General features: G+C 32.0%; 2 protein-coding genes and 1 long non-coding RNA gene across 5 annotated transcripts; 1 reads left to right on the top strand and 2 right to left on the bottom strand.

Annotated features, from left to right (window-relative positions):
• Positions 1 to 2,163: 2,163 nt before the first annotated feature.
• On the top strand, positions 2,164 to 21,577 carry LOC109160982. Its single transcript, XR_002050848.1, has 3 exons — positions 2,164 to 2,177; positions 16,629 to 16,630; positions 20,931 to 21,577. It is a non-coding gene; the product is annotated as an uncharacterized LOC109160982 (long non-coding RNA).
• LOC109160981 (heavy metal-associated isoprenylated plant protein 20-like) lies at positions 12,893 to 15,320 on the bottom strand. Of its 2 annotated transcripts, none has more exons than XM_019309273.1 (4): positions 15,107 to 15,320; positions 14,882 to 14,957; positions 13,344 to 13,659; positions 12,893 to 13,027 (listed from the first exon to the last, which is right to left on the bottom strand). In XM_019309273.1, exons 1-3 carry the CDS (start codon positions 15,182 to 15,184, stop codon positions 13,370 to 13,372), a joined length of 444 nt encoding a protein of 147 aa, XP_019164818.1. In that variant the 5' UTR covers positions 15,185 to 15,320; the 3' UTR covers positions 12,893 to 13,027; positions 13,344 to 13,369. The 2 variants fall into 2 exon arrangements, with proteins under 2 accessions (XP_019164818.1, XP_019164819.1); XM_019309274.1 differs by having other exon boundaries at positions 12,893 to 13,023; positions 13,345 to 13,659.
• Positions 19,523 to 25,739, bottom strand: LOC109160980 (beta-glucuronosyltransferase GlcAT14A-like). Of its 2 annotated transcripts, XM_019309270.1 has the most exons (5): positions 25,728 to 25,739; positions 22,255 to 22,840; positions 20,727 to 20,802; positions 20,516 to 20,631; positions 19,913 to 20,430 (listed from the first exon to the last, which is right to left on the bottom strand). In XM_019309270.1, the coding sequence occupies exons 2-5, from the start codon at positions 22,805 to 22,807 to the stop codon at positions 19,913 to 19,915; spliced, it is 1,263 nt and encodes a 420-aa protein (XP_019164815.1). In that variant the 5' UTR covers positions 22,808 to 22,840; positions 25,728 to 25,739. The 2 variants fall into 2 exon arrangements, with proteins under 2 accessions (XP_019164816.1, XP_019164815.1); XM_019309271.1 differs by lacking the exon at positions 25,728 to 25,739 and having other exon boundaries at positions 19,523 to 20,430; positions 22,255 to 23,276.
• Between the last annotated feature and the right edge of the window lie 165 nt (positions 25,740 to 25,904).

Genomic DNA, 25,904 nt, shown 5'->3' with positions numbered 1-25,904 from the left:
ACAATCATATTCTTAAGGGGGGACCCTTTTTGTTTTAAGTATTTTAATAATCTCTAGTGATGGGTGTAATATTATCTGTGTTTTTTAAAGAGGGCATTTAGTTCAAATTTTGGAATACAAAATTTTCTTTGGTAATAAGATTAAATAACCACACATTCTTTTTCATCAAAAACAATATTCACGTGACATGTTTGGTAATATGAGACAAATTAAATGACCTTTTGGTTGCGAGGAATAACACAATCTCAATTTTTGAGACACAATACTCAGAACTCTTATAATTACAAACTACTAAAATAAAATTATTATAAGAAGAACTTTACATTTTTTGTTCGTTTTGTAAAAACAAAACATGCATACCAATAGACATGTAATTTGGCTTGATATATGCATAGAAAATGACTTGACATTTGTATATATAGTGGGTGGGTATTGCAATAATTGAAGATGAACATTCTTTGGGAATGTAACACTAAGGTTATTCACTAGTCATAGTTGGCTATACAAATTTAATCAATTATTGAAAATCAAATGGTCCATGATTGGTCTCAATTGGATTATCAAATAAAGTTGCAACTTTATGAGTGTGTGTTTTTCCAATGACTACTTTGTCTTATCCTTTGACCATTTTCATCTTTCATGAAATCTAAATATATTTCCCATCTCATATGTTGTGTCTTATATTTAGTTAATAAAATTTGACAGAAGTTATTTACAATTTAATTATTTCATAATATTAGTTTAGTATTAGTATATAAATTATATTTAAAGTACTATTAAACACAAAATATAGATATATATTTAAAAATTATAAAAAGTATTAAATTAAAAAATTTAAGAATTGAATTGACCAAATATTAGTAAACAAGATAGGTAAAATGTGATGGATGGAGTAATAAACAAGAGGTGTAAATATAATGTAAAGCATACAACATGACTTTAAATAATGGCCAGGTGTAGAACAACCAAAATAAATTCGCACACCTAAGAAAATCACTATAATAGTGATCGAATAGGGATTGTATCCACATATAGAACAACCGGTCTACTTCTTTAGAACAAAACATGGGGGATTTTTGTAATTGAAAAAAAAAAAAGATTTAAATATAAACTAACAATAAACACAAGATGCAAGAGATAAAACTTTAATGAATAAAAAGTTTTAGTTACTGATTTATTTCCACAACGGTTCAAACAATAGATCACAGTTGTAAAGATAAGCATAACGATTACAAAATAGACTTGATTATAACGACCCGAACAATCGCCCAAACACCAATCCTTCTTAAATTTGTTGATAACTACGAGACCTCTATGGTTATTTCACTTACCAATTGATTATCAAAGAAATCTCATAAGATAACTCAACTGATAGCATTAGAAACAAGAATGACCTAAATCCCGGTGAACAAACAGACCCCATATTTATTACAATCGAATCAGATTATCAAATCTCCTTAACAACAACACACACCAAGTTATTGCTAAATACAACTAGACTAAATCAACGATCATGATAGATTGACAATTCAAATGGCAATTAATCAATTAGCAAACTAAGCATTGTGCACTACTCAATTATACTAAAACAATCATGGAATTAAGCATGAGAAATTGATAAATACATGGTCTCAATGCTACTTAACACCATAAGCGTGAGAAATCTATCAATGCAAAAGATAAGAATTCATGAAAAACAAAATCTAATAAAGAAACTTTGTCTCACTTGAATCTCTTAGAAAATTTAGTCTTGAATATGTTCGTCCATAAGGTGAAAAGTATTAGAGATGCAAAACGACCAGATCTAAATATTCTTTTTAAAAAGACACTAATATGGTTGAGTTAGAAATTGTCATGAATTTTATGAATATGGAGAAATTTATTATACAAATATTATAAGTGTCAACAACACAATTACTTATATTATTTCTTATGGTAATCTATATTCAGAACTTGAAACAGTAGTAAAGCATCAAAAGTGCCCTAATGGTTTAAGATAGAAAGGACGTACTAATTAAAGCATAACTCAACTCATTAAAAATAAATGTATTAGTACTCCAAAAATGTTAACTATGTAGGTTATAAATGAGTGATTATGTACGAAAGAGAAATAAGGATAATTATGTGGTGCAATATAAAGAAAGATTTGTAGATCAAGGGGTTACTTCAAGTTTCTTGTTCTAAAAAGTGTATCTTCTTTGTGACCCTATAATAAATATATACAAAAAGTATTAGTGAGTATATATTAATAAAAATACACGAAGTAAATTAGAGCATGTCACGTAAATATAAATATCTTCCAAGGAGAATAGTTCATTCTCGGAAAAAAACTATCAACAAATAACAGAATAGGCCTATTCTCGATAATTTCATTCCAATTCAGACTTATTATGTAAACTAAACTTTCAATAAATAAATTAGAGCATGCCACGTAAGTAGAAAGTAAAAAAAAAAACAAAATAAAAATGTGAGTATGTGCAATATTAATCTTTGATTTATTATTATTATTATTATTATTATTATTGTTGTTGTTGTTATTGTTATTGTTATTGTTATTGTTATTGTTATTGTTATTATTATATGAGATAGGCATTTCTAAGGTATTAGTAAGCTTATTCAAAAAACTACTTTTAGTTCTTAGGACTTTTACATTTGTCAAAACTTGCAAATAAACTTATTGGAATAAAAAAATAAAATTCCATTTTATATAATGAGAAAAATATGAAATCAAAATTTCATATTTATTGTTATCATATAACCTTTTTAATTAATTTTAATAATCAAACATGTCATTTACGTAATAATTGTGAGACAAACATATATGACAATGGCTATGTTTGACAAACCTAGTTGAAAAAGTAGTTGAAAGCTGAAAAGATATAAGCTATAAGGTGAAAATTGAAGATCTGTTAGCTGATTATGCTTAAAAGTGTTTAGTAAAATTAATTTTTTGATAAGATGATAAATGTAAAAAGATTAAAAAGGACATTTTCATAAACTTTAAATAGTTTTAAACTAAATAGATTTGTTTACACATTAAAATTTAACATTTTGAAATGAAAATATTAACATTTGTTGAATTCATATTCCTAAATTAGAAAAAACAACAACAACAATAATAATAAGCTAAAGTTGCAGTTTAAGAAAGTATTGAGGTCAGATTTATGGTTCCGTTGACAATTTTGGTGGTCGACGGTCGTCAATTGTCATTGTCATTGAAGAAGGTGACCAACGTTTTTTTTTTTTTTTTAATACGGTGATTTAGCGATGGGGAATGACAGTAATTTTACAGGTGACCTATTGATTACTGATATATAGGTCTTAAGGCATCCCTATTAGTTACTTTTTCATAGTTTTTGAGGAATTTTTTATCACTTTGAAAAAAAAGAGAGAATGTGAGGATCTCCGGCAAATAGGGTTTTGTAGAGATGTGGGTCCCTCCTCAAATAATATTGTGTCATATGTCACTTTTGTTTGAAAATCAACTTTTGTTTTTTTTTTTTTTTTTTTTTTATCTTTCTTATAATTTTCTCTTTCCTTTTTTTTGGTACATATAATTTTCTCTTTCTTAATCACTTTTCAAACATCACAAAATAATCTTACTATTGAGAATGCTCTTATTTGACTCAATTTATCAAATTCAAATAGTTAATTACACATTTTAATAGTTTAATGACTTAAATCACTTAATTATTCTTTTGTGTAAAATTTAATAGCTTATTTAACTATTTTTCCCAATAAAAATACTACGTAGCTAGAAACATGAGACAGCATTAGTTTTTGGCATAAATGCATAATCATCAGTTTCAAAGCGCATGCATTCACATCTGTGATTTGACTCAAAGAAAGAATAATTACTTTTGATCTTCCCAATTCCAATGCTCAACTGACCTGGCTAAAAGTTATGAGAATACAGTAATATATATATATATATATATATATATATATATATATATATATATATATATTATGTACATATATATTTTAATAGGAGAATTGTATATGTATTTTTAATTTTTATTCTTCATTAATGTGACATATTTTAATTATTAAAAAAGTAAGATATGTTTCTTTATTCCTTTCATTTCACCAGAACTAAGACACGTAATATGAGTTTTATCTCTTGAAAATGTATTTTTTTTTATTAACTTATAAATTTACTTATTGACATGGCAGTATCTTAATAAAATGTTGTAATAAATTTTAATAATTATAGAAATCTAATGAGAATAAAAATATATTTATTTATGTATAATTAGATGCAATAATTTTTTTTTTTTGAAAGCAATTAGATGCAATATTCATTTGTATATTATGTTCTCTCCGTTATATACTCAAAAAATCTTATCATTTTTTTTCTTAAAATTTTTCGTTTCTCATAGGCTGTTAATGTTGCTAAATAACAAATTAAGTATAATAAATTTTACATTCTAATTACTTTTTTATACTTATAAATTATTTCCAACTTTTTTTTTTATTTATATGATGTGTACTAATTATTTATATTTTTTAATTTTCTCATAATAAAATTATAATTTTACATTTATTTTAATTATATAAATTGACCAATACTTTTATATATTGCGTATTTTATCACACATTATGCATATTCATAACTAATGTTATTATTAATACGAAATAACTCATTTCTTTTTTTTTTTTTTTAGTACTACTAACTCTATTACAATGTAGTATGTGTCCAGTGTCCACACATACTGTGTTAATCTATTGAAGCACAAAAAATCAATGTCCCAATTGAAATTTGGGAGAGTCACAGAGATGTCATTGAACAAAGTACAAGTTACTTGGTCATTTATTTTATTTTTTTTATTAATCAGTAAGAAATACATGAAACTAAAAAAATAATAAAAATAAATACATGACAAAAATATTAGGGAAAATGTCATTTTTTTCCCTGTGTTATATACTTATAGCACTTTTTTTCTTGAATTATTTAAGTGATAGTCTTTTCCCCTGATATGTTAAATGGACATATTTACCCTTAAAATAAATATTTTTTTATTTTTCTTCTCCAAATATTGGGTTCCGGTTCTATATCATAACCGAAAAATTTCAATTTGATTGCTAAAATATTTATTTAAGGGTAAAAATGTCTATTAATATAGGTGGGGGGGGGGGGGGGGGATTGCTACTTTTATAATAATTGAGGAAACTAATGTGAATACAGAAATAATTCAGAAAGAAAAAGTGCTATAAATATATAATTTATGAAAAAAAAAAAGTGTCATTTTCTCAAAATATTATGTGGAAATGATATTTAGCATTTTTTTTTTTTTTTAATGATATATAATGGTGGAGGTAAAGTGGAATGCACAGTCCATATTTTAACCTTTTATAGTTGAAAGCCCCAAAAGATGGGTCCTCATATTTTAACCATTTTGATGCATAAAAACACTTTTTACCATGGCTTGTGACTAAAGTCACTTTTTTTACTGGCCCTCTGTCCCAAGGCTTTGTTTCCTCCTGTCTCAAACCCTTTTCTCATACAAGAAGAAGCCTACTTTGGACTTTGGACTTTGGGGGCACCCCTCTCTCTCTCTCTCTCTCTCTCTCTCTCTCTATTTTAGTGCACGAAAAAACTTAAAGCCAATTTAATAAAATAATCTATTGTATTGTTTGACTCACTTTTATTTACTATGCACTAGTACAGGTAAATATTTGTTTTGTGGAGGTAGAAATTTGTAAATAATATCTATAGAATATGTATAAAGTAAATATTTTTGGTACTTTTTTTTTTTTGGAGAAAAAATCTTAATGCACTAAATCAGAATGAAGACAATCAACAAGATAAAAGGTGGATTGTCAAATTACTCCTCGCAACCTGACATAGAAATGGTTTTCCGAGCAACAGTGTGAACAACACGATTCGCAGATCGCTTAACAAAATAGAAGTGTACACCATCTATCGTGGTGTAACTTCTTTAACATCGCCAATAATAAAGCCAAAAGAATAATTAAAAGAGTTTGAACGTAATGCAAAATAAACTAATTGAGAGTCTGACTCAATGTCTACATCCCCCATGCCTCTTCCTTTCAACCAACTGAGAACCTTCCGAATGCATGATGTCTCGACCTCTTTAATCGATAAAGAACAATAAAAAAGTAAACTAACTTAAATTATATATAATTAATTAGTTCAAATCAACAAAATAAATAAGCTTTTTATATTAACAATCAATTTTAAAACATTATAATTATCAACCCAACAACCTATCCAACATTCCAACTTATTTTAAAGTTCTCAGTATTCATTGGTTTAAAAAAGCATATAATGATAAATAAAAAAATATATGTAAGATTTACCTGTTACTTTGACAATAGGTCTTTGTCTTTCATCTGTCTTTGTTTTTCTATCGTCCATATCTAGATATACAAAAATTATATTTGATCCACTCAATTATCTATTTTCGAGCACAACTTTTTTTACTATATATTGAACTTATCAATTCGTTTGTATACATTTATTTGGTTCACTGTAATTTAGCTGTAGTTGAATTTTAATTCAATAGATGCCTCAATTACGTTATTTAGTTGGAGGAAATTACAATTTCACAGAATTACAATTCAATGGATGTGAGAAAAGAAAAATATATGAAATGACACTACTACCATGGTTATTATTACTATTATTATTACATAAGGGTATTTTAGTCTTTATACCACTTCTTTCCTTCCCAATTTCAATAATTATATTTCTCCATATCAAACAACGTAATTTGAATTCCAACTTTATTCCCACTGAATTAAAATTCATTTCCCCCTAATTCATTCCTTTCAACCAAACACCCTCTTATTGGAAGAATATAGCATTGCATAGTAATGCAATCATCAATATTATCAAGTCAAGTACATTATGGTCTAATTGTACCATTATTATCATTCCAAATGAAAAGTCACAGGTTTGACTTTCATTCAATTAGGGATGTTGCATAATCATCATATTGAGCAGATACTATAGATAAGTTAGTTTGAAGTCACACACAAAAAAATGTGTAAAGGTAAGGAAGCATAAATAAAGCCATCTAGGGCTAGAATCTGACCAGTGGACATGAGTATTTACCTCTACAGTTGTTCTGGGGATAGGGTCCTGTGAGATTAGGAATAGTCCGGTGGAGCCACGATCACATAAATTAAAAGAAAAACATAAATAAATGAATCAAATTGTTGAAAAATTAGGTAAAATTGACATTTAGTGTTGTCATTAGATGGTACAATTTTAGAGCCTGTTTGACAAAGCTTATTTAGGAGCTTATATGTTATTTTAAGCTACTAATAAGCTATAAATTTATTTATTTTTTAATGCAATAAGCTATAAGCTTTGTTTGTTAATGTTACCAAAATAAGATCGTAGCTTAAAATAAGAGCTTATTTTGGAACACTACCTTAGACTATGCTTGCCAAACCTAGCTGAAAAGCTATAAGCTAAGAGTTGTTAAGCTAGCTCTTATGCTTGAAAGTGTTTGGTAAAAATAGCTTTTTAATAAGTTGATAAATGTAAAAAGACAAAAAAAGGACATCATCATAAATTTTAAATTAATTTGTATACATATTAAAATTTAACATTTTTTCTTTAAAAAAATTAACATTTTGAAACAAAATTATTAGCATAATCATGATTTAGCATCGCATAATGAAGTAGCAATATTGTTGTGAATCTCCTTCATATAATAATAATAATAATAATAATAATAATAATAATAATAATAATAATAATAATAATAATAATAATAATAATAATAAGCTCATAAATAAGCTCTACCAAACACAGCCTAGGTAGCGTTTCAAAATATTATGAGATGCTAGATCATGATTATGCTAATAATTTTATTTCAAAACGTTAATTGTTTTTAAGACAAAATGTTAAATTTTAATATTTAAATAAATTAATTTAAATTTTATGAAGATGTCATTTTTTGTCTTTTTACATTTATTAGCTTATCAAAAATTTAAATTTACCAAACAATTTCAAGCTTAACAGCTCTTCAGTTTTCAGCTCCTAACGTATAACTATTTAGCTAAGTTTGCTAAACATAGCCTTAGTTTTATTTTTAATTTGAATTGGATGACTTGGGTAGATTCGTATTCTCCAGGACAAGAGGTTTAATTTGATATATTATACGTCCAAAATGATTAATGAGTACACGAAAAATTGATTCTAAAAATATATTCATTTACGTATGGAAAATGGAAATAAAAAAGCTTTTAAGTAACTTTTGTCTTACATTGAAAGAGAGTATTACTTGTACGTGAATATATACAATTTAATTTTTTTAAAAAATTGAATATAAGATGTTTGTAATAAAATTAATTCAAATGGTACTTTTTCCCCATGTGTTATATGCTTATAGCACTTTTTTCCCCTGAGTTATTCATGCATTCACATTTGCCACCTCAATTATTATAGAAGTGGCGGTTTTTCCCTCTGATAATATTAAATGGACATGTCTACCCTTAAAACAAATATTTTATTTATTTCTCTTCTTCACCAAATTATTGCTTATACGTAGGGATGACCACGGTTCGGTTCGAACTGAACCAAACACTATAGCAATCAAATTAAAAAATTTCGGTTATGATTCATAACATAACCCAATATTTGGGTTTCCGTTTATTAAAATCGTGAACTGGAAAAAAATGGATCTTGAACCGTGAACCGGAGGTTCAAATCGGAACAACTACTAGCAATAGCTTAAATTAGAATTATAATATTTGCAAATAGTGTATATTTTTTTCCGCATTTATATTGAGTCTCACATATAAGTATATATAATCCCGATTTGAGTTTTATTTTGAACCGTCGGTTCACGATTTTGGATCCAATTTGAACGGTTGGTTCAAACTTTCTTTTAAAATTTTATTTTTTATTTTAAAAATATTCTAAATTTAATACTTAATGTATTTTATTTTTTCAAATCGTGGTTATAATTTGTTAGAGAAGAAAAAGAAATGAAATATTTATTTTAAGGGTAAATATGTCCATTTAATATATCAGGGGGAAAAACTGCCACTTAAATAATTTAGGGAAAAAAAGTGCTATAAGTATATAACAAAGGGGGAAAAAGTGTCATTTTTCCTTTGATATACTTAAAGATTACTCACAACGTTTTTTTTTTTTTTCTTTTTTTTATACTCTTTATTATTATTTTTTTTCATGTTTTTCAAAATGTGTAACACACACACGTTACTCTTACTACAATGTTTATATTGTTTACAAAATTGCCACCTATAAACTTAAAAATTACAGTAATTAGTACGTAATAAAATATTGTAAAATAAGCACACGTAATAAAATATTGGTACTTGGAGGTAATAATTTAATATTAAAATTTCAACAAACATCATAATTACCCAAACTGACACTGATTCCTCTGTCACTAATTTGAAATACCCAATTCCCCAGGGTAGAATAGTATAGGGCAATCCAGTTTCTAGTCTCACCGCCCAAGCCTCTAACCTACTCCCAAAACTAATTTATGTTTCAAAACGTAAATTATAATGTGGAAGTGGAACATGGTCCACTTTAAAAACTGCACTATTCATAAATATTTATTTGTAATTTGTAATATATTAAAGGTTAATGGTAAAAAGTATAAAAAGTATGAATAAGTGTCAAATAGACCATCAAATTACACACGATAACACAATTAAGCTACTGAACTTACAAAATCAACAATTAAATTCCTAAACTAATCAGTTTCAAACAATTCTTTCAATTTGAAAGTTTCCAACAGGTCATTTCCAAAATTAATTATTTTTTTTAAAAAATAAATTTAAAAAAAAAAAAAAAAAAAAAAAAAAAAAAAAAAAAAAACTGGACTCCAAACCTAAAGATTGAGGTACATAAAATTTCACGAGCTTAACACATTATGTACATATTCATAGTACTAGAGGTCATATAAACTCAATACATTAGAATATTAGATACATAAACTCAAAACATTAACTATAAAAGGTTGACAAACTTGATACTACACCAAATCATTGTCCAAAATACAATGTAAATTATGGTCTACGATATAATTTTCGATCAAATATGAGCGAGTACTTATTATAATTTATATAGAAACCGTTTTGTTTAATAATGAGCTTCATATGGGCTTTTGAAGGAGGAATTGGTCTATAGATATAAACGTTTGGGCTTGGTTGCCCACTTATCTAATGTCACGGGCCAAATGCACTATTTCACTCATAAATAAAAAATAAAAAATCAGTCATAAATAAGGGACTGAGTCGTTAATATGATATAACTCATGGACCAAATATATTATTTTTCAAAAAATAAACAACATCATCTTCTTACTCATGACTATAATTAGTTTCTTCATTATAAAATTTTAAAAACTTTTCTATCAATTTTTTTTTTTAAATCAAGTTTTAAATTATTTACAAAAAATTTATGACCGGCCACCCGACAAAGTAAAAATTATTATTTTTTTAAATTGAAATTTCTGCACACTCGTTAGGTAGCCAGAAATTTTGAAAATTTCTTGTAGGTTGTAATAAAGGGAAGTAAATCTTCTCCCAAAGGTCGAATCCCCAACCATAAGGGCCCTCCACACTTCGACCCGACATAACATGTGATAGGATGTAAAGGGAAATAAATCTAGTTTTATTAAATGGTAAACGATGTTGTTATAACTAATTCATTAAAGATAATTTTGTAAAGGTGGAACTAAGTCAAATATTACACATTATATATGTGGAGGGAGAAACACGAAAATTCACACATTATTTATTCTCCTACAAATTTACAAATCTAGAACTAAGTCAGCTAGCATAAATTTTTTAAATCAATAATAAACTCAATAGAATGAAATATTATGAACTCAGTAACATAAGTTTATAAATCTGAAACTAAGTCAACTAGCATAAATTTTTAGAATCAATAAACTCAATAGAATAAAATATTATGAACTCAATAAACATAAATTTATAAGTCTGGAACTAAGTCAACTAGCATAAATTTTTGGAAACAATAAACTCAATAGAATAAAATATTATAAACTCACACTATAAATATCAGGACGTAAAATATAGAAGGCATCCATCTCCCAAATTTTAAGAAAAACTCTCACAAACTATTTTATTATGGCATTTATCAAATGGATGCATTTGTGTGTTGCTCTTGTAGCAATAAGTGTTTGTAATGAGGCTCATTTCATTGAAGGGAGACAACTTATAGCATTCAATAATCGAGAGCTTAGCTTTATTGAGCATAAAACAATAAAGCCGGTGGGAGACAATCCAGGTCACAGCCCAGGCATAGGCCATTCTCCCAAAAAATATGAAGCAATAAAGGCAATAGGAGATGATCTACCACCTATAGGAGACGACTCATCAGGTCCTAGTCCATCAGGTGAAGGCCATCATTCCAAAAAATATGAAGCAATAAAGGCCGTAAGAGACTATCCACCACTTATAGGAGACGAGTCATCAGGTCCTAGCCCACCAGGTGAAGGCCATCATTTCAAAAAATATGAAGCAATAAAGGCTGTAAGAGACGATCCGTCACTTATAGGAGACGACTCATCAGGTCCTAGCCCACTAGGTGAAGGCCATCATTTCAAAAAATATGAAGCAATAAAGGCTGCAAGAGACGATCCACCACTTATAGGAGACAAGTCATCAGGTCCTAGCCCACCAGGTGAAGGTCATCATTCCAAAAAATATGAAGCAATAAAGGCAGTAGGAGATGGTCATCCATCACCTATAGGAGACGACTCATCAGGTCCTAGCCCACCAGGTGAAGGACATCCTTCCAAAAAATATGAAGCAATAAAGACAGTAGGAGATGATCCACCACTTATAGGAGACAACTCATCAGGCCCTAGCCCACCAGGTGAAGGACATCCTTCCAAAAAATATGAAGCAATAAAGGTAGTAGGGGACAATCAAGGTCGCATCCCAGGCATTGGCCATCCTAATAACAAATTTTAAGCTAAGGCATAAGAGATTAGATTGGCACAAACCTTACTCTTTTTCATCAGATCATTTTTACTCGTTGGGACGATGTAATGTGTTGTATCTCCATATGGTAACAATGCATATTATGATTTGATGACTATTATATTTGACTTTGATGCATGAATCTAGCTTATTTGCATATTACTTGAAGACAAGTAACACGTATTAATGAATTTTGGAAAAAAAAAAAAAAAGTGACATTTTTCCTGTATTTATTAGAAAGAATGGTTGTATTCAATTAAAAAAATAATTCTTTTACTTCAAAACATTGAAAAATAAAGGGAACAAATCAACGCATTAATAATTTAAGACTCATATATCATCCTTAAAAATGATAAAATTAAGTTTGCAATCTAGACAGTGACATGCAGAAGGAGATGGGATTTGGGACAAATTATATCGTGCACCAGGACGGTCGCACAATGCATTATGCGTCCTGACTCAAAACGATGTCATTTTTATAAGTCGGGGAGTCGTGTATTATGTATTATGTGTACTATGTTAGGAGTTTATGTGTATTTTATTATTTTACTATACAATTTTGTACATACGAAACATGGATTTTTTATGCGCGCGCCCTGGTGCACGATATAACGACTGCGGTTATATTTGGGGGGCCGGGGAGGGGGGGGGGGGCATGCATAATCTTGTTTTCAATCTTTTTTTTTTTTTTTTTTTTTTCGAGTTCTACTAATTATGTTACAATGTAGTGTCTGTTTATAAACTACTTTCTCAACCTACTAAAGCACAAAGAGTCAATACCGTCCCCTCTGAGACTCGATCTCATGACCTCCCAATTGGGAGAGCTACTTTGTTCATTGTTGTGATAATTATTTAGATGAGGTTATAATCTTGTTCCAGAATGCTAATCCTGCATTGAATAAGTACTCAAATGTTGCATTAAATATAGAGAGAAAATTTTGTCTATACTACTACTATCAATGTTCGGGTCAAAAACTAAAAATGTGACGATATACAAAACTAGTAATAAATGACAAAACGTTACAAGTCCATAACTAAATTAAACTCTGATCTGAACTTAATTACATCGTGGACCAGGATCTATAATGATTCAATACACAGAATTTAACTTTATAATGTACAGAATTCAGGTTTATAATGCACAGAATTCATGTTTATAATACACATACACATAAACACGATATAATAAACATGAATTCTGTGTATTATATAGTTGAGGACACATAAACACTTAACATAATACACAGAATTCATGTTTGTTATATCGTGTTTATGTGTATGTGTAACATGAATTCTGTACATTATAAACATAAATTCTGTATATTATGAACATGAATTCTGTGTATTAGATCAGGGTCCACGATATAACGATGGGATATCGAGAGCGAAAAATGATCTATTATCACATGATGGAACAGGCATTAGGGTTATCATCACTGAACATGGAGATGAACCTCTCAGTGTCTGGGGTTGGATTAACAGCATGAGGAACATTTCGGACATAACCAGATGGAGCCTTCTTGTCATAGGCACCAGAAACGTAAGGATAAGACACTAAATCAACCTTAACATAGGGCCAAAACTCTGCCCTCTTCCCTGTGCTTCTCACCTTCTCTAACACCCTCTTTGGCTCAACAAAACCTGTTACTATCAACCTGCTTTGCTTTCTGTTCACCTCCACTGTTTTCACTCCTGCAACCCAGCTTTAATTATTCAATATAATTAATGGAAACAATAACTTTTTTTAAAAAAAATTAATATAATATATGATCTATCATTATTTTTAGTGACTGTGTTGAAACTTAAGGTGCGTGATTTTTATGCTTAAGGTTTATCAGTTGTTGAAACTTAAGGTGTACTATTTTAAAACTTTAGGTGTGTGGTTTGTGTTCTTGACGTGCTTTGTTTGTGTGCTTAAGGTGCGCTATTTTAAAACTTTACCTGCGTGGTTTGTGTTATTAAGGTGCTTTGTTTGTGTGCTTAAGGTGAGTGTTTTGTGTACTTAAGGTGCGTTTTTTTTAGTTAACCGCACAGGAAGCTATACCGCACCTGAACCCTTATATATATATATATATATATATATATATATATATATATATATATATATATATAACAAAGGGTCTTCCCAAAAGGTTGAATCTCTAACCGCAAGGGCCCCCACACCCCGGCTTGATAGAGCATTTGGAATTATGTAAATCACCGTGACTCAATGACTCAGCAGAAATGGCCAAATGCTGATGCGCAAAAGGGATCTGCTCACTTTAAACATAATCTCACACTACCGCTGTCAAAATTCGAACCCTACTAAACCATTGAACTAAACATTATGTGTGGGCTGAGCTGTATTTTATGACTACACAAAGGGGGTCTATCTACGTTCTGGTTCAAGTAAATAAACCCTAAAAGTATTATTAAATCACCGCCTTTGCAACACACATAACAAATACAAATCCTTGTACAAAATGAACAAACACTAAAATGCTAGATTACTTTGTGTACGAGGAGAGAATCAGGCTCTTAAACTTTAAGGTGATGGATTCTTACACCTGGCCTAATACTAGATAGAGCATATATATATATATATATATATATATGTATATATAGGAATCTTGGCCAATACAAAACTTTAATCTTTTGGTACATATCCATATCTTTATTATATTACTCCATTAGATTAGATGTTAGATTAATCTTACAAGCAATTAGTATGAGTAAGAATCTAACTAATAATTAATATATTAAATTAATTTTAAAAAATTGTTATCATGGAGTTTTCAGGCACATAATAATAAATAAAAAATAATTCTGTACTAAACGATCCAACACTTAAAGTTGATCACTTTGTGTACGAGGTAAAAATTAGGTTATTGAACTTAAATGTGATTTATAAAGAGGTAGAGAGATGTGATGATACCTTTAAGGAGAGAAACAGCATTTTTCACCCTCCTCTCACAACCATCACAGTCCATTTTTACCTTGATTTCCACTGTCTGAATTAAATGATGACAACAGAATTATATTTTAAAAACAAAAACACAAAATAAATGTCTTTTATAAGGCTACAAATATAGTATTGTGTGATGGATATACATACATACATATATACTCACACATGAACAAGAAGATGGATATATGTTACCTGCAAGTTTTTGTGTTTGTTGCGGCTTTTGTTTGTGCTTATCTCAAACTTGTCGAATAGATTATTAAGAAACCCCATTAATGTTGTCCCCTTTCTTTAGTTTGTTGTGTTTTTGAGAGAGAGAGAGAGAGAGCTTAGGAGAGTGAAGCTAATGGTGTTGGTGAGGAATTGGGGAATGAGACAGTACTCATTGTCTGCCTCTATGGGCTGTCTATATATATAGATAAATATATACCCAGTTTTCTAATCAGGTGAGAACCAACATTAACCTGTAAACTGCGAATTTGAGAAGAATTGCACCGCAACTAGTACATGATTACACTGTTACGGCTCCCCGATATGCCTAAAAGACTGTACGGTGCAATCGTATCTGAGTGCAATGTAATCCTTCACAAATTCGCAGTTCGCAGATTAGAGTTAATTCTCACATGATTATGGACCTATATACCTAAATGTGTGCTATGCACACAGTACACCTGGCATCAATAGTGGATGGTTGTCAACAAAGCTATGGTTGAAATGAAGAAAATGACTTTCTCTATTTCATTAATTTAAAAATTGTTGTGCCGCAACTTGTAGAGTTAAATTCAGTATCTTGCCATTGAAACTATTTGACTGCTACACAAGTATAAGGAAATAAAGTTACCCCTTCAATTCGCTACTATTTTTAACTTTTGGTATAGTGATAAATGCTTGATTCTAACAAAAACGCATAGAAAAACACATTTTAAGATAAAGAGAAATATGTACTAATTAAATTAATATTGACATATAAGCACCATGGAAAAAATGTGATCTAATAATCAGTTAAAAATTTATCATAAAAGGTGTTTGAGTAAGTGAAACATGATATTCGTATCAGAAGGTCCTGAGTTTGATTTTTGCCAATACCTTCTCGATCAAGCTTAGTCATATGTGATTTTTCTAGTATGATTTATCTTTTCTGTATGATTTACAGACTATATATTACACTATACTAATTGAACAAAATATGGAGTTTTACATTGTAATGGAATCATTGGCCTGACTTATGCTTGTCTGAATCAAAAGAATCAAATAAAGTTTAATTTTTATTATCACGATTCTTTCTTTCTTCTTTTTTTCCCCTTTCGCTATAGTGGAGTGTTGATTCCCTTTCCATTACAACAATAAATGAATGAATAAATAAATAAATAGAAAAAACAAAAGAGAAGACAAATCCCATGTTGCTCTAGCCAACAACATTATACATGTTTGATGTTTCACTACATTTCTCACAAGAATGTACCCAAGAAGCGTATTGGTTTGAATTGGCCAGTTATGCGTAATCAATAATGATTTAACGGCTAGCTAGACTGAGCGTATTTTCGAATAGGGGCTTCAAGCTTTTCAGTAAATCAAAAGATAGTGAATAGCATTATCCGATAGTAGTTTCCAGAAGAAAGGGGTTTTTGACCCTATATAATTGTAAATATATTATAGCAGAATTCGAACAGCTATAATATAGGGTCATTGAATTTTAACCAAATCAAACAGTTAAAAGTGGTTAAATAAATTAAAATTGACTGATAAACTAATTATGTTATCAAATAGAGCTATAATGCGGAGACATGATTGAATCTTCGAGAAGTTGGAATCTGGGCGATGGAACGTACAGTCGCCGTCGAAGCGGAAATTAAAGTGAACGGCAAAGAATAAATTAAAGGTGATGAGAAGAATAAAGAGATCAATGGATAAGAGAATAAACTTATTATATATATGGCTATATTTAGAGACGTCTTTGAACAAAAAAAGTGGACTAGATAAGGATTGCAACACTTGGACTTCATAAGTATCATACCTCAAAAGTTATATGTAGCAACAAAATAATAATAATAATAATAATAATAATAATAATAATAATAATAATAATAATAATAATAATAATAATAACAATAATAATAGTAGCCTGAAAGTTGTATTAAGTTAACCCAACAATTTGATAATAGTTGGTAAGCGGACGGCTAATGTGATTCTTATAAAGGACTTGAGTAAGAGTTAAACTCGGAGTACTGAGAATACCATATACTATGTCAAAAAAAAAAAAAAGGAAAAAAAAAATTGTTTTAAATAAGTGAACAGATACCGAATACTATATGTCAATAAAAAAGGTTGTATTAGGTCATGGCAAACATTGTTGCATATGCTATTGGCCTATTGTTACATTTTATTTTATTTTTTGTCAGACCATAAGGTATCCTGAGTAGGCCCTAACTGTAGGAGAATCTTTAAGTTCATATCATACCCCTTTTTTTTTAGGAGAATCTTTAAGTTCATATCTTACCCCATTTTTTTTGTCAGACCATAAAGTATCCTGAGTAGGCCCTAACTGTAGGAGAATTCAAACTCCTGACCTCTCTTAGAGCATCCACATTAGTTGGAGAGATTTGGGAGATAATGTAAGAGTGATTAGGAAAGAGAATGTGGGAGGGGGAGAAAAAGAAAGAAAAAAAAATAACAAAACAAAAATTGAAAATAAAAAATAATAAAAAATCTGCCGCGTCAGCGCGCCTGACGCGCTACACGGGCGCGTGCATTGCACGCGCCCGTGTAGACATGGCTGTGCGCAAACGCGCACAGCCAGTGTTCTTTCTTTTTTTTTGTTTTTTCTTTTTTTCTGACATTATGCTTGAATTTGCAGAGCAATTCTTTTCACAAATAACCCCACCCCACATTTGTTATTATCCCCACCCAAGTTAATAGATCTGACATTATCTCCTCTTTCACCATTGATGTGGATGCTCTTAAGGGACAAGAGCGCACAGTCACTCACGCCAACCAAGCTGGTTGGCGTATTGTTACATTGATGCAAGGTAAAATTACATTGTTTATTAGTGGCCTGAGAATCCCTCGCCCCTTGTCATGGGGATGTGCCTCAGTGACGAATAGTCTGAGTGCTTGCTTTTTGTTTCAAAGCTGACTCTTCCCTATTAAGAATTTGAATTCAGGTATTTGTTGAGTCATTAACTCACATTCAATTTTTCGATCACTGAGCTATGTTCTAGGGCATCTCCACTAAAGCTGCATGCAGCAATAATCATTCACACCAGGCCAGAAAGCAAGTTCATACTCACCAAAAATTGTTGTCTTTTGTGAGCTATTTTACTTTACCTTTTCTTCTTCTTTTGCATGCATGCTCAAGTCTTTCACACTTGTTGACAACCACTTTTGGTTCAACAACTCAATAATATTGACTCAGCTGAAAATAGCAATCATTGTACTGGAGTTAGCCCATATTTTTCAGAGATTGATATTTTTAAGGTGTAATAATTGATTAATTACTTAGTTTTTTTATTAAAAAAATTAAATAAAATCAAAATCTGATCACTACATAACATATCACATTAAACACAAATAAATAAATAAAAACAAAAAAAAAGGAGTTATTCAAGTATTTTTCAGCCTCAAGTAGCTGGGAAACTTTTGTTAATTACCTACTTATTTTCGATCAATTTCAAAATATTTGCGCATTTTCTCTTTAGACGACCCTCTCACATTGTCAAATACCAGTGTATCAAAGGATTTTATAATGTGTCAATAGTATTTAGTACAATTGAATATATTATGCTTGATTGTACTGGATACTGTCAACACTGGTGACAATATATAGTTCTTGAAACAACTAGCTAGCTATACAATATTTTAAGTATACTCAATGTTATGGGCATAGTAGATCCCCAAACTATCAATCAAATGGGATGTCAATTTTTCCCATCCCTGACAAAGATGAGAAAAAAATTTGAGCAGCGTGGATGGGGATACCCCTTCCCGCCAACCCCTTCCTCGATAATATAATTTTAAAAAATATATTAGTATTTATTTTAAAATTTTTTAATTATTCCCAATTTGAAATTAAATAATTAATCCTATTGTATTTTCATGTTGAAGTATTGGACATTTGGACTATTTGTAGTTTGTATTTGCTATTTTGATTGTTATTGAAAACTTGTTAAATGTTGATCGTTGAAGAACTATAGACTTATTGACTTAAGTATTTCAATTTTTGAAATTAAGACTTAAGTTTTCAATTTTTTTTATTTAATTATTAAAAATTATACTAATCTGACACTTTGACTATGACAGGAGAATGAAATTTCCTATCCCCGCCTTATTCCTGTGGGCCCTATTCCCCACAAGGACGGGGGTAGGGAATTGGGCGGAGACAGGGATACTTCAGGGTCACAATGATGTCCACGCCCTATTCCCCACGGCGACGGGGGTAGGGAATTAGGCGGAAACAAGGATAGTTCGGGATCAAACAAAAGATAGATTATAAACTCCATGTAATGTATTGGATTCCACCTAGTTAAGGTTAAGGTATCCTTTCCACCATGATTGGGAGGTTAAGGTTTAGCTGATGTTAATGAAAAGGGAATCATTTGAATGGAGATTTGATCATTCACAGGCTGAAATAATTCATCCATTGAAGGTCAGCAATAATGGATTCAATTCAGTTCACAATATAATGTTACAGGAGAGAGAGTTGAATGATTAAACTAAAGGGCACAACTGAACATTTCAATAAGTATAGATGAACACAGTGGGAGGGAGACTCTTCTTGTTGAAGGAACAATGGCTTCTCTCCTGGACCACAACCCAACCCGAAAAGAACTCAACTTTTGCCCTTTCAGGCAATATAAACAACACGGGTGGTGGCCTTTCACGAGAGAAGAAGAATCTCCCCGAAAAGAATTGTATGTCACGAAAAATGTATCTCGATAGGGAGTGTTTCCTTCGAACCTGGCCATTATCGGGACATTTGGTGTCGGTACCCTTTCGTTGTTGTCGTCATCTGCATTGATTTGACTGCGATTGCCACTCCTCGATGAGCTTGCTCACGGATGCCGCCAGCCGTTTCGCCTCGGGCCTCCCCGTCTTCAAAACATTGACGTCGCCCCATTGCGAACAGGGATCCATCAGCCAGCTCTTCCGGCCCGTGCACCAGGCCCCGGGAGCGACACGGTTACGGCCCCGCTCGAGGATGTTCTTGTCGATCATGTCCAGTACCGGGCCGTCTTCCCCAAACTGCCGGGCGAAAGCCGCCCCGCTTTGGACCATGCCCTCGTAGTCCGACGCGTTGAGGAAGTGCGGTTCCATCTTGGGCGGATTATCCCAGACGAAATATCTCAAGTCACCGTTAACCGTCGTGTTCTTGAACTCTAAAGAATTGCAAATTACGGAGTGGAAATAGACTTCTTGCGACAAAACTGAATTCGTGAAATACATCAAAAGGGTTCTCGGGAGATTGTCCCAGCCGAAAATACAGAACTCGAGGAACGAACGGCTTAAAATAACCCACGGAGAGCCTGAAATCGAGATCTAAATCAATCTTCAAAACGTCTGAATTCTTCATTTCTTCATATACAAACAAAGTGCAGAGAAGAGTGTTACCTGTGAAAACTCTAAAAGACTCGGGCATCGGTCGTTTTTGACTCGCATAAAAAATTTGCGTCCTCCTAGCCAAATAAATCCCGGGATCAACCACTACGGGCATAACTCGTTGATCCCTACAATGACATTCAATCCAGTAAAATATTTTATCACCGAAAAATTCGGGACCTATATAATAATATGCATATTTCAAGAGTTTAGCTTTGCCTACTTTTTCCATCCAAGATCACTGGAGTGGTCAATGAAATTCAGATCTCTCCTAACATACGAGAAGACATGGGATAAGTCTGAAACCAAAATCAAAAGTCAACTTTAAATGTTAGTCAGGGTAAAATAAGCAAGAAAGAAATTAGTTAATAATATACAATACAATGCATTCACAATCAAGAAAAGCTAAGTTCCCAAAATTCATTAGAATTTAAAGGCGAGTTATGAAGATTTTGTGAAAAGAAAATATAAAAATAAGAGTTATGCTAGTATCCTGCACACCCCTCCTAATTCCCCTTCTTGAGGTGGCACTATCTAATTGGAATCTTTAGCGTTTGACTAAAAGTATGTGGGATCAGCCAATTCATGCCACCCAATGAATATAAGCCACATCATGAAGGGAAATTATTAGGGGACACTTAGGAGGGGAAAATAGTATTTTCCATAAAATAATACTTTGTAGTTATTAATGTAGAAGCAATAATATCAATAACTGTGGCATCAAGTTGACTAACAGAGACCCTTGAATTAAGGGTTGATCTAGGAATACTTGGAGTAGCCATCCCTCTTGTACTCAACTAGGTTATACAGAGGAAAATAGTATTGCTCTTAAGGCCAATGTCGAGCGCACCTTGTTGTGATGTACTACTATGATGTGGATTAACTAGATTTTTGTGTAGTTTGGCAGTTCCTCTATACCTAGGGGCATCATTTCAAAATTGGTAACTACAAGGTTACAAATTCGACTCCCAGTGAGAGCAGCCTAATGGCCTTCTTGATTTGAGCTGGTCAACTATGGGCAACCTAGGCTACTTTATCTCCTTGAGGTCTTTTGCCGGCTAAGGTCACAAGGCAGGGTTTACCCAGTAGTGGTTGCGGGTTTCCCTCGTCACCCAAAACAAAGAAATGGTTAAGCAAATCAATGACCAAATACTACTAGATTTTGGCTTCTATGGAAAGGTATCCTTCCCCATGACTCAGCTTCCACAAACAAATTCATCAAGAATTTCGCTACTTGTCCCACAGGCAAGATCAGGGTACCCTCCTCTCTCCAATCAGCTCTAGCCGGACTTTCCTTCTCAGGCAGGATTTGTCCCGCCTACAAGACAAGTGGCTCTTTCCATTTGTCAACGAAGACAAAGAAAAGGGAACAAATTATTCATGGATCCTTAATCCTTTGACACCAAGATCAAACTTAGAATCAACACAATAATTATGGTTCACAAGGTGGGTGTTAAAAGGGGAAACAAAAGTGTGTTGTTGCTAGAGATGGCGTAATCCACCAAAGCACCAACATATTTCTGCTATAGGTCTACATATACATAAGAAAGAACGCAAACACTATATAGGGAAAAACTAGTAAATTTGGAAAATTAATATACATGTTTTCAACATATAAAATGCAAAGTACTTACTTCTTAGTTCTTATCATATACCTATTGTAACATATCAATCAAACAGCTATCATCTAACAGCTTTACAAAGCAAGACAAAACTAACCAAAACGCATCGAATTCAAAGGCAATACATACCATCTTGGCTAACCAGTGGATAATCCCGGGCGCTAAGAGTAATAAACCAATCCCATCCACTATCCACCTTCAACAGAATGGCAGCAGCCCTGAGAATTGCTGCAATGTGTGTTGATCCCATATAAGTCGCGGGATCTGGCTTCCCAACCAAATCGACATTGCCAAAAGCCCGAATCGCGGGCACCGACTTTACAAGCACCCCGAGTTTCCTCCTCTCGTCCTCACTCCCCTCCACCCCGACGTGCAACAAGTATCTATTCCTCGGGTGATAAAGCGCTAGCAATAGCCTAAACATCCTCTCCGCCTCCCCCTTACCGCCCGAGATGTAGTAAGCAAAGGCCGGGGGATGCCCCGGCCCACGGTTCACAATTGAGGTAAACGGCCTATCTGAGGAAAACGCATAGTACGATGAACTAAAACCAGTAATTGAGGACAATAATATGAGACCCGATATGAAAGCAGCAGAGAAGAGTGCATATAGCCATTTCTTCCCAGCTACCGAGTTCTTCATTGCCCTCCTATACAATATTGGGAACATTGAACCAGCATACATAAAATAAGGTTAAAATTTCTGATAAAAAAATGTCTTCTAGGTTCTGGACACTAAAGAAGATCTGGGCTACCATTAAACACGAGAGATCACCATTTCTGAGCTGAAACTGAAATGAACTTGCACTAAACAAACGAAAAAAAGAATCTTGGAACTACTATTCAATAGAAAAAGGAACAATTTCTCCCCTGAAATGGGTTTATTTGAATCTTGGGACTTGGATGACCGAGAATTTGAGCGGAGAATCAGCTGAACTGTGGCTGGCAACTAGCAGCAAAGGTGAATCAGACCAGCTAGGCTGACAGTGGGGCGAATGTCAAGGATGTCTGAATCTGAAGAGAGAGAAAGAAGGGAGAGAATGTCTTAGGGTTTGGGGCTTTGGGTTCGAATGTTGGAAGCTGGAAGAGTGAAAGGTAGATTTCGATGATGTTGGAGATGGAAAGGAGATGTTTCAAAGAACAAACTGTACAGCTTTTTTTCATTTTTGACCTAAGTGAAAGGTTAAAAGTTATTTTTTGTATCAAATATGTGCCCTTTTTTTTTTATTACTGCGAAGTGTTTAATTCTCCTCACTATCTAAAATATAGTGTAATTAGACAAATTAACTTCTTAAAATTGTTGAATTAACTTTTTTCTAGATTTTTCTCCAATTGTGATGACTTAATAGCCTATTAAAATGATGTGGCATGATAAAATATTATAATGTGTTGTTATTTCATAATATAGTTGGATATTACCAAAATCTCCCTAAGCTATATTTTTTCAAATACGAACCAAAACTCACCGATTGAAGACGGCATTTCAGCCACCGACGTCGGCGGAGCAGGTGAAAACTCCATTGACGACGGTTTCTCCTGCTGAAAACGCCCAATCAAGGTTAGTTTTCCTTCTTCGAGCACCAGATTACTACATTCCTCACATTTGATTGACACAATCGGCATTCCTTCCAAGTTCCTCCCCGTCACCTCATATTCGCCTTTAATAATCCTCGATTTGCCTATCTCGCTCGCTTGATTTCTATAAATTGATTGTCGATCGTGAAAAATTTGCCTTGAATGTGGTCGATTTTGTCTTGGATTTAGATTAATCAACGATTGAAGGCCTCGTTGGACCCCTATCACCGCCATCCCTGGCGGCTTCTAACTGACCGAGAAAATCTTTTGCAAGCAAAATATATGTTGTATACGGGAAATTAAATGAATAACAGAATACTATTCATACGAAAATCTATGCATTTTGGGTCCGATCGTCGGAGAAGTTGCAAAAGACGAATTTTGGATCGCGATGTAAGACTTCGCAGGAGGTCGCCGATCTTAAGATTGAAGATTGCAATCCCATATTCACTTATGAGTGGCGAAGCTTTGAGAAGGTTGCGGAATGGCATCGCGCGAGCTCTGATTATCCATGCAAAGGCGCGATCTTCGGCAAAGCTTTGAGTGACGCAATCGGAATTTGATCGCGTGACGTCTCTGCTGACTTCCGATCCCCAATTCGAGCGACACCGGTAAAGGTGAAAACTGAGCGATTCTGGTGGGTGTGTTGATGATAAAGACAGTGGTGGGAGGTTGACTAGGATGAAGGGACTGCCATGTCATTAAATTTATTTCCAGGTCAACCAGGTGGATTGGGCAACCTGGTGGTAACTTGTGAAAAAAGTTTAATCAAACAATTTTAGAAGGTAAATGTGCCTGATTACACTCTATTTTAGATCGTGGAGAGAATTGAACACTTCGCACTAGTAGATGTGCCTATTTGACACTTCTATTTTTTTTTTCCAAGTTGGCATTTTATCTACAAAACTAATAAAAGCCAATAAAGTTAGACCCTATCGGGGACTAAAAAAAAAGTATTGGTGTAATTATTTGTTGAAATCAATAGTTCATATTATTTTAATCGGGAGTTGGTATGGGACGAAGATATCCTTCATTGTATTCGTGATTTGATTTTACAATAATAGTTCGTTTTGATGGTTGTTTTCAAAAAAAAAAAAAAAAAAAAAAACAAACAAAATTTAACATAAACTTTGGTCAGTTAATTAGAATCACGCATTGGGCATGCATTAATGAAACGGTACACATAATTTACAAGATATATTCAACACAAATGAGAAATTATATCTATTATCATTATTTTTTTTGCGAAGGAAGATTTGATTAAGTTTTTGAAGGAGGATTAAATTAAATAGTAACGAGGTCACTAATGAATATGAAAATGTAGTTTTTCATAATTTGTGTAGGTGATTAAATTTTGAATCACTTTTTTTTTTTTTTTTTTTTTTTTTTTTTTTTTTTTTAACATTACTACTTACGACATTGTAGTATTTCAATCAGACAATTATGATACACTCAACAAAATGAATGTCATTTGAAATGAATGTTTTATATTTTTATTAGTTAAGTTTCTATTAATGTCTTTATTGACTAATTGTACAATTATATAACTTTGACATTACCCTAAATTATTGAATGACATATTAAATAAAATCGACCCTAATTTAACAATCAATTTGACATAATGTTTATGATTACATGCAAAATGATTTAAAAAAAAAAATTCAAAAACAGCTTTTTGAATTTTAGCGTTTTGGAGCAATAAGTTGTTACAAGAAGCTAATTAATCAAACACTTACAGGGCGTTTGGTTTGAGGGATTTTAAATTCCCTTCCCACTTAATTCCCACCTAATTCCAAAGGCTATTAAATTCCGTAGTTTAGTTGGAGGGGATTGTAATTCCATGGAATTGCAATTCTCTCATTTTCATGGAATTAAAATCTCATGTCCCCCTGGGATTTTAATTCCTGGGAAATAAAGATAGTGATGAGTCAAAATTACCCCTTCTTTTTTTAACTTAAAATTAATGTTTAACAATAATAATGGACTTTTTGACTTTATACTACTTATTCCCTTTCAATTCCCGTGTATACCAAACATTGGAATTGAAATTCCCAATAATTCTATTCCTGTTAACCAAACACTGGAATTTAAATTCTCACTTTATTCCCAGTAATTCAACTCCGATAGAATTACAATTCCTTTCCCACATAATTCCCCCCTCCAACCAAACGCCATGTTATATTAATTGTTTAACCAAGTCAAACAAC

Source organism: Ipomoea nil, unplaced genomic scaffold, assembly GCF_001879475.1.
Source record: "Ipomoea nil cultivar Tokyo-kokei standard unplaced genomic scaffold, Asagao_1.1 scaffold2921, whole genome shotgun sequence".
NCBI lineage: Eukaryota > Viridiplantae > Streptophyta > Magnoliopsida > Solanales > Convolvulaceae > Ipomoea > Ipomoea nil.
This window is presented reverse-complemented; position numbering and strand designations above follow the sequence as displayed.